The sequence below is a fragment of the Podarcis liolepis genome (assembly GCF_965112155.1).
Source record: "Podarcis liolepis genome assembly, chromosome: 11".
Classification (NCBI taxonomy): domain Eukaryota; kingdom Metazoa; phylum Chordata; class Lepidosauria; order Squamata; family Lacertidae; genus Podarcis; species Podarcis liolepis.
The window spans coordinates 49,847,162-49,856,897 of record NC_139565.1 but is presented as its reverse complement, the minus strand read 5'-3'; the positions used below and the strand labels follow the sequence as shown (position 1 = coordinate 49,856,897).

Genomic DNA, 9,736 nt, shown 5'->3' with positions numbered 1-9,736 from the left:
GTTAATATAGGTTGTTCAGATGGAGTAATGCATGAACATCATACTGTAATAACTACTCCAATATCTTTCTTATTTCCTATTATGTGTGGGTTAGGTGGGTGTTGAATGGATGTTAAATGGTCTAGATTTTCTCATTCTATGTGTTTGAGTATTTTCATCATTCTGGGTTATTATTCTGTGTTTCATATTCTCCACCAGAAAGAAAAACAGCAAGACATTAAGAGTCAGAACCTAGCCTTTGCTCCTTCAGTGCTCACTTTCTAAATGAATGGAATTTATGCAGGTACTGCATGGAACATCTTTATGGCCGTGGGAGTGAACATTCTATTTCACAACACGAGAATACAAAATAAGACAAAAACAAACCATTAACAGCCCCTCCCACGAAACATGGGTTGAACCTAACCATAGTTAGTCTGGAGCTCAGACAAACTGAATTGTGGTTAACCACAAGTGGAAGCTTCCCATCTCGGTGTCTTGGCTGTGTAGGGGGCTAAGTTGGGGAGTGTGCGAGCCCAAGGCCTGTAGCGGTTCAGGCACGTCACACTAAACCATGGTTTATTTTGATGAATGAATGTATTCATTGTCTGTTTACCTAACCTCAGTGTGAAAACAGTGACAGTAAGCAAGGAGAAGGTGTCTCTGCTTGTCTTGTCCCCTCTCTTTTGGTACCTGCATAGTTTGGTTTCAGAGGAAGACGGCAAGGGAAGGGACAGGGGTGAAAGTGACCAAATGGTGGTGGACTCATTGGGGGGGGGGGAACTCAGCACTGCCCTACACCAGACGTCCCCACACCAGCCAAGGCCAGGTGATGCCAGATGGTTAGTGCAAAAGGCACATCCTCGTTTAGACAATTGGATTGCAGGCTTGGCTGGTGAAGGAAATATGGCGATGCCAAAAAGTATTTGTCAATCTGGTGCTCTCCTGATGTTTTGGACTACAACTCCCATCATCCCTGACCATCACACTGACTAGAGTTGGTGGGGCCTGTAGCTGAAGATATCTGAACAGGTCTGGGAATGGCTGACGTAAAAGCACGAAAGGAGGATATCCTCTGCCATAAGTGGTAGAAATGATACATGAATGAGCATATGTCTGCAGGATAATTCAGACCATAAATTTCCTTGCCACTTATCAGAATAAGATTGGGCGCACAGACTAGTGTGAGGTACTTTGGTGTGACCTCGCAATCTCTCCAGCCTATAAGGCAAGCAGCACGTTACAAACTTACAGCACATTTTAAATCAACACATATAAAGAACAAATACCTACAGAAATAGTAAGCGTCATGTTTATTTTCAAAAAACCACTAAAAAAATGGGGTGAGGGGGAAGAGAAGGATTTGCTGAGATGCCGATTTACATAAAGGGGGCAAAGCAAGTTTTGGAAAATGTACTCTATTTCCTATTATTGCACTTCTCTTATTACAACAAGGCATTTTAAAAATGTTCGCAACATGAATGATATATTTATATAAATAATGGTGCCAATATACAATATCATACAATCGTGTGTTACACTTAAAACACACACACACAAACACCCCACACAAATGTAGATAAAAATTGTGGTCTCCTTCCCCCCAGAAAACAGATGAGGTGATAAACCTGTGTCTAGATGGGACTATTTCAGATCATGGGTGGGTGGGGAATCACACTGCCAAATGCCTCAAAAACCTCTGTAAGTAGAAAAATAAGGTGTAAGGGAGATGACTAGGCTAGCACACTTCTTGCTTGACATCTACATTTCTATCTGCAGGGAATATTTTTGTATGGAAGAGCGATCAGTCATACGACCTTCCCAGCTGCAGTCTAAAGCGGTAGAATCCAGAAACAGGTTTGCTATCTCATTTGTTGCTTTGTGTGACCAGGCCTGTGATTTTGGTTTCTTACATCTTTCACCTTTATTTTCATGTACTGCACAAATCAATTTTGTTATCTTTGTAAAAGATGAAGATTTGTAGCATCTGATTAATTCTTTCCTTGCGAAACTGGTTCATCAGAAGGCAGGTTTCATATGACATGAAGAATGTGTATTCCACACAGCTTCTGAGAAATAATGAAATACTCATTTCAGCTTGCTTGAATTGGAAAAAAAAACACCATCCAGAGATTTTTACAACCCATCAAAAAGTATTATGACAGCGAGTTAAAAGCTCAACAGTAACAAGTCATTTATATCTAAAACAAGTTAACAGATCAGCATAGAAATTTAATTAATCATAACTTTTAAATTGCAGTCAGCATTTTATTACGTAATCCTCTTGTTTAGTGTAGGCTTTTATATAACAACAGACAGGAAATGCAAGATGGTATGTAAACAGTTTGACTATTTTCTGAGTAACGCTCTTGAAATCGCTCATACTCCCAAAGAAACGTTTCCAAAATTACAAGATATTATGCCTCAATTTCTGGATGAACATCAAATTCCTGTTGGTGAAACCTCATATGTAACACCTTCCTAATTTAAATGCATATCGATTATGGAGGATGTGTTTGAATAAACTTTAAGGACTGAGGTGGGGAAAAGTGACAATTCTGAGAAGAAGCCCACTGCAATGGTTTAGCCGTTTGGAAAATATCAATAGTGTAAAGATCTGTATCTCCAGATCTCCTAGGTTCCATCTCTTTGGCATCTCCTCTGCTTCACATGCAGACATTGTCAAGGAAATGGAAGGTAGGCACCTGATTGGAGCAGGAGGTGGTGTCAAGAGATTGGGGTTATTCAATGGGGCCTGGGAGCGACAGGAAGATGACAGAAGGGCATAGGAGACTGGAGAGAGGCAATAGGAAGATCTGCAATATTTCTACAACATCCTTGCTAATGCAACTTGCTGCCTCTTTGCTAGTCATCACATATGTACGCCAGACCATAATAAGGGACCAGATCCCTGTTACACTTTCTATACATATAGGGATGGTACCAATGTTCGCCAAGCAGTGTGTAAGATTTACAACTTGCACAGAGTTTTCCCTGAGGCTGGCTTGGTTTCATTTTGCTTCAAGGGGAATGAAATTAAGCTCTACTCAAAGTCTATTTTCTGCCTCAAGAGTTGTAACGGAGAAAACATGCAAGACTCGAATGCATCGCCCGCCTGATGCCATTCTGGCAAACGTATGTATTCAGATAAATACATAAAATAAAACCACACAGAGTAAGGCTGGAATGGCCTGAGACAGACTCTCTCTCTCCCATCACAAATACTGAAGATGTTTGCATTTTTAAAAGAAAGAATGAAGCATTGTCTCCTTTTGGAATTTTGACTCTATATCCCCTGACATTGACACAGCAATTTAAGGCAATCCCTGACGCTAACACAGCAATTTAAAGAGCAAACCATTATTTAATAAATTTGATCTCCAGTATTATTTATATGCCGTCTTTCAGGGCAAAGGCTTCCCCAAACTAATTTCTCAAGGAAATTATGTTGACACCTTTTTCAACCGCAGATTGACAGATACAGCCACATTTCCTATATATGTAGAAGTCTGCCTCCACGTGTGGATCTCACTTGCTCGACTGGGGAAACGAGATTTAAGTGCCTTCCCAGTATCTGTTTCAACAAATGCAGCAATTGTGCTTATAGATGTATAGAAAACCACTTAAAACCAACGCTTAAGAATGGAAGCAGCAGAAAATACGGTCACTCAGAATTTACAGGTGAATTTACACCCATAATGCAAATGTTTTCTCATCTTTTGTTTCCTTCCAATTATCCAAACTCTGGGGGCCTATCCTTCCGGTGACTTCACCCCAAAAAGTACTTGTTAATGCAATTCTTTTCAGCCAGGCAAAAACATTCCAGATAGGGCCAGTAGGGGAGTGTAGCTGGGGATGAGTTGTGGCGTGAGGAAATTCCCAAGGGCCAGACAGAGAGAGGCTCTGAGGGCCACATATAGGGCTGAGTTTCCCCATCCTTGATAAGGAGGAAATTTACCGTGGCGGGAGTTCCAATTCTTCCGAAAACCAGACCATCTACTTTCTAGCTATCTAATTAGAGGCCAATAGGTTTGAAAACTAGGATCATAAACTCTGAATACTGAAAGAATACAATTTATGATGTGTTCTTCTAGAAAACTACCAATTGTCTGGAACATTTTCTCCCTAGACATATTGCTTTCTGTGGCTTTCTCCAGTGTGAATTGAGTTATAGTGGCTTAATCCTAAGAGCTGAATGCATTCATATAAGTATTCAGAACCACCCCACCCCCCCAAGAATTCTCACTTCTATGGTGGAAAAAAACCCACACCACACTTGCAGTTCTGGTTTTAACCCAGTTGTTCTTTGCTTTTGTTCATTGTTTGTCTTTATGTTGTTGTTTTTGAAAACTCTATAAATGCATCTTTTTTTAAAAAAATTCTATGCTTGCTTCAAGCCATTTTGAGGAGGAACACTCAAAGAAACACCACTTAAAAGAACAGGGAGATTGTCTCAAACATAATAGACAAACGCTTGACCCACAAGTCAGCTGAAATCAAAGCAACATGGTACAGCTACAAAATCCCTGGTGTAAAAAAAACAGGGCAGGTTTCATCTGTTAGGGTGCTATTTGACTAAGTTTTAGTCAGAGTACGCCCACTAACATAAACATAGCTAAATTAAGCCCAGTCATTTCAGCGGGCCTACTCTCGAGGAAAACTTAGTTGAATACCACCCCCTAGCTTGCTAAGTGTAAAAATACCCAGGACAGATACACAATTCACCACCTTGACTTTTTTAAAACATTACCCAAACTTGCTAAAGTACTGTACGCTTTCCCAATAAATAGTTTACCAGTTATAAAAGTCGTGTTGTGTGTTGTTCGTTGAGCACTGAGTGAAACTCCAGCAGCTTAGCAAGGAAAGTGAGGCAGAGATTGTCACTTAAGCTTGAAATGCCTTCATGGCTTGCAGCTCCCGTATGAACATATGGAACTTCCTCATACCAAAATCAGATTGTTGGTCCATATAGCCCCAGCACTGCTTGCTCGGACTGGCAGCAACTCCCCAGAGTCCCAGGCACAGTTGTCCAGAGACTGGGGCACCCAAAATCCTTGGAACTGGCAAACGCCAGCAACTGAATCTGGAAGCTAAACTATGTGTTTCACTTATTTCCTTACACACGAATGCCATGTCTTTCTTTAGACATGGAACCCAAGATGATGCTGTTGCTAGGTGGTCATGCACCCAAGCAGTCCCCAGACCTGCTTAGCTGCAGCATGACAGTAGCTTCATGTGCCTTGAGACCGAATCCTGGTATTTCCTCAGAGAGCCACAGGCTGTCTCCCTAGAGCACTGAGAACCATTTTCCAAGTAATAGTTGGGTGGTTCCAAAGGGGACATTTGAATCCTTTAACCGTAGCAAGAAGAAACCAGATACAAATCATATTGCAAATTGTACTCTGCCAAGCTTTCCCATGCAACCTATGCAAAGTACCGTTTATTGCACCATCTATGTAGTGAATCCAAAAGTGCAGCAATTAATTGATAAAATGATAGGTTTTTTCGCAGTCAAGCAACCTGACTTCTACCCATAGTCCACCCAGTCGTGTGAGCTTGGTCGGGGGTTGTCCAGGCAATGCGGCAGCTGCACTCTGCACGTGCTCCGTGGCAGTCTTTTTCGCTTCATGTAATCCCAGGCAGATCGGAGCTTGCGTTGAAAACAGATTCCAAGACTGATTTCAACAGCTTTGCTCCGGTGCAACTCCAAACAGGTGACTGATGGAGCTGGTCTTGAGGAAGACAGGAAGGAGATTCAGATCAACAGAAGTCCATGCAGCCAATAATAATAATACTGGGGTTAGTGGTGGTGGAGGAAATGATGTCATTTATAAAACACTGGTGCATTCGCTGGGATACATTCCTGGCTCACGTATCTTGATGTTCCTTGGCTGATTTTAGCAGTCTGACACAGAACAACGCCACTGAATCAACAAGGCTCAGCACTTGCAATGTGTTTGTAATGGTTTCATCGCACACAACCTGGAAGGGTGTGCCACAAAGGTAAGTTTAGGTTAACAAGTTTCAATGCCCATCATACTGGAGGCTGATGCTTTCTGATAAGCAACTGGACAGGTCCCTCTGGGACAGATTTAATGATGTTCCAAGCATCGTAATGCATGAGTCCAAGTAAGGATTTCCCACCAATGGCCAGGATTTCATCGCCGGCTTCCAGTTTTCCTGCTTGTTCTGCAGCGCCACCTGTTGGGGGAAAGAAATGAAAGTTAGGACCAAAGAGCCGAAGCGCAGAAGAACCTCACATTCAAACACAATTCATTTTTGATTTCCAAGACTCAGCTCTGCAGTAAAATTCCATTCCAATTTGCCCAATAGCAGAAGTTCACTGTGGTTCCTGAGACTATATTGGACTTCAGTTTCTGGCCATCATTCCTAAAACACTTCTAAAGTTGCAAAGTGTGCTGCAGTCCGCATCCACAGGAAACTTTCAAGGCTAGCCTCTTTTATCCTCAGTTTCCAAAGCTTGAGGACAGGGACTTGCCTAAGGCCAGGCAGGGAAAAGGGAGACAACTTTCAAGCTGGAGATGAACGAAAAATGTCCTGAGGACAGCAAAGAAGCCCAGCCAGGATGGGGTGAGTAACTGAAAGGGTAAAAAGGTAAAGGTAAAGGGACCCCTGACCATTAGGTCCAGTCGTGGCCGACTCTGGGGTTGTGGCGCTCATCTCGCTTTGTTGGCCAAGGGAGCCAGCGTACAGCTTCCGGGTCATGTGGCCAGCATGACTAAGCCACTTCTGGCGAACCAGAGCAGCACACGGAAACGCCGTTTACCTTCCCGCCGGAGCGGTACCTATTTATCTACTTGGACTTTGACATGCTTTCGAACTGCTAGGTTGGCAGGAGCAGGGACCAAGCAATGGGAGCTCACCCCATCGCGGGGATTCGAACTGCCAACCTTCTAATCGGCAAGTCCTAGGCTCTGTGGTTTAACCCACAGTGCCACCCACGTCCCAACTGAAAGGGAAGGAGGACCAAAAATTCCAGCCTGTCCCTGCTTGAACATATCAACCTGCTTTGAGGTGAGTCAAACCTCAAATGGCTTGCCCCTACCTCACTCCTCCTCCCTGCCAGCCATCACACGCTTCTCCAAGAAAGAAAATGTAGAAACAGGTTTAAAGAGACCAGTTATCTTGGCCCCCATGCCACCCTGGTGTCTCCCACCCCCAGGAAAGTTTACTGGCAGCTGCAGCAGATGGCGGTGCTTTGCTTTCATTTATATTTCTACTAGGGTGGTGAGGATTGCTGCAAAGCACTGGTTGAGGGTACAACTGCCCACTGTTTTTTTTGCAGGTAGTACGGGTAATTCCACACCTCATTTGTTTACATCTCCTTTCTCTGACTCAGCTGCTGATTTCCATGGATTATGTTTTATCACTTAATTTCACAGAATCATAGAACTGTAGAGTTGGAAGGGACCCTGAGGGCAAAGTAGTCCAATGCCCTATAATGCAGGAATCTCAACTAAAGCATCCATGACAGATGGCCATCCTACCTCTGCTCACAAACCTCCAAGGAAAGAGAGTCCACAACATCCCGAAGGAGTCTGTTCCACTGTTTTGTGGCTTAGGGCCCTTGTATTTATGGGACCGCCTCTCCTGGTATGCCCTGCAGAGGACCTTAAGGTCCATGAATAATCATAGTTTAGAGATCTCGGGCCCTAAGCTAGTCAGATTATCCTCCACCAGGGCCAGGGCCTTCTCAGTGATGGCTCCGACCTGGTGGCATGCTCTGTCCCATGAGACCAGGGCCCTGCAGGATTTAACTTCCTACCGGAGGGCCTGTAAGACAGAGCTATTCCGCTTGGCTTTCAATCTGAACTTAGCCTGATCTTTTATTCCCCTTTCTTCCCTCCTCCTCCCCTTTTTATGAAGATTACCCGCTCTGGGATCCCACAGCTAATTCTGCCCTGGTCTTCTCACTGGCCCAAATAGGACTAATTTAGCCAGCTAGCCCTGGTGATCATCTAATGTTTATTGGATGGATTTCCCCCTAAATTGAACTTTGAATTTATTGTTATTCACGCTTTTATACTGTATTTTATGCTGTTTTTTGTTGTATCACAATTAAGTGTTTTAAATTTGTTGTTAGCCGCCCTGAGCCCGGTTTTCTGAACCGGGAAGGGCGGGGTATAAATAAAAATTTATTATTATTATTATTATTATTATTATTATTATTATCTGATTGACGAAGAAATCATATGCATGCCTACTCTACATTTGACTTCAGTGAGATTTACTCCCAAGTAAGTTTGTATGGGATTGCTGCACGTGTCAGTTTGTGTCACGTGTCTGGAAACAAAAGCGGAGCCTCAGAGCAACCGTACGCAGCTGATTGCGGAAGGTATTGTTACTCCCCTCTAAAAAGAGAGGCAAGACTATGCCTACAGAAAAGAAAACAGAAACTTTGAAAAGCGGATTTCCAAGTACCTTTAAAAATCCTCTTGATGAGCAAAGGTCTGTCTCCTGAGATTGAAGCTTTCCCCCCATCCAGGCTGAATCCCAAGCCAGCAGAAGTCTTCAGAAGTTCGACACAAATGGCTTCGCCCAGCTCTCCATTTGTACCTTTGGGGTGGAGGGAAACATGTAAAGAACATTAACTCTGCTTTGTTCTAATGTCCAAGTTTTGGGTTGCCACCAGGACAGGGAGGTCAGACCAAAAGGGAATGCATGAGGTAGTCTTTAAGAAATAAGTCTCCTTATTTCCCAGCCCCATGGGAGGCATAAAAGATCATTCACAGTCTCTCATACCCTGTGTTATTTCCATTCCTTGGAATTGCGAAACCGCTGGATGCAACGTTGGGATTCTTTCTGGCAATTGGCATGGAGCTCCAGCTATTTTGCTGGAATGGTTTGATCTTGGATTGCAAGAATGTGTGTAAATCCAAATACTTTTGTCTCTTCACTACATTATTTGCAAACAGGCATCTGAGAGGCCTGATCTGATTTCCAGTTGGTCTAAGTGGAAACCGACCAGTTCAGCTCCACATGGCTTTGACGAGGCCTGGAACTGCTAAGCACCTATCAACCTGACTGTGAGAACATCTTAAAATGTGGTTTGGGTTCCAAAGAGTCCAAATTAAAACTCAGGTTTTTCACTTGCTCCATCCAAGTTCATAAATGCAGACAGTTAGAATCCGAGTTGCATGGGGGGGGCACCCCCAAACCCATTGGTTCTTCTTTGGGGTGAATTCATCCAGTTACTGTGCAGCTGGCTCCAGGTTTTGGAGGGCCCTTGTGCAGTGGCGTAGCGTGGGTTGCCAGCACCCGGGGCAAGGCAAGTAATTTGCGCCCCCTAACCCGTGGATTTGCGCCCCCTAACCCTAACCCCAGATGTTGCGCCCGGTGCGGCCGGCCCCCCTGCACCCCCACGCTACGCCACTGCCCTTGTGTAGACACCCGTCATTGCCCACCATGGCTCTTCCTCCCCCGAAAACCTGGAGTATTTTTTATTACTACGAGCTGCTTGCTTGTCAGTCTGACAGCCAATGACAGACCCTCCAAATGCCACCGTTTTCCAGAGACAGTCTGGATTTACAGAAGTCATCCTGGTTTCAGATTTTATCCCAGAATGTCCTGCTTTTCCTTAGGTTGTCCCTACTTTCATCAAAGAAATGTTGGGGGGTATGGAGCTATCTGACCCCCCAAGCCATGGAGATAAGTGACCACAGAACATTTAGTAGACATCTGAGGACAGCCTTGTATAGGGAAGGCTTAAAAAATAATAATGCTACATTATATTTTT

The 9,736-nt window shown here is 43.8% G+C and overlaps 1 protein-coding gene across 9 annotated transcripts in view; it reads right to left on the bottom strand.

The window, feature by feature from the left end:
* Positions 1-1,269: 1,269 nt before the first annotated feature.
* The window catches only part of PDZD2 (PDZ domain containing 2), a 241,109-nt gene continuing 232,642 nt past the window's right edge, over positions 1,270-9,736 (bottom strand). For all 9 annotated transcript variants that reach the window (XM_083465639.1, XM_083465642.1, XM_083465643.1 and 6 more), the window contains 2 exons: positions 8,422-8,556; positions 1,270-6,180 (listed from right to left, as the gene is read on the bottom strand). In XM_083465639.1, coding sequence (XP_083321765.1) covers positions 6,014-6,180; positions 8,422-8,556 — 302 coding nt within the window. In that variant the 3' untranslated portion in view covers positions 1,270-6,013. The remainder of the gene's footprint in view (positions 6,181-8,421; positions 8,557-9,736) is intronic.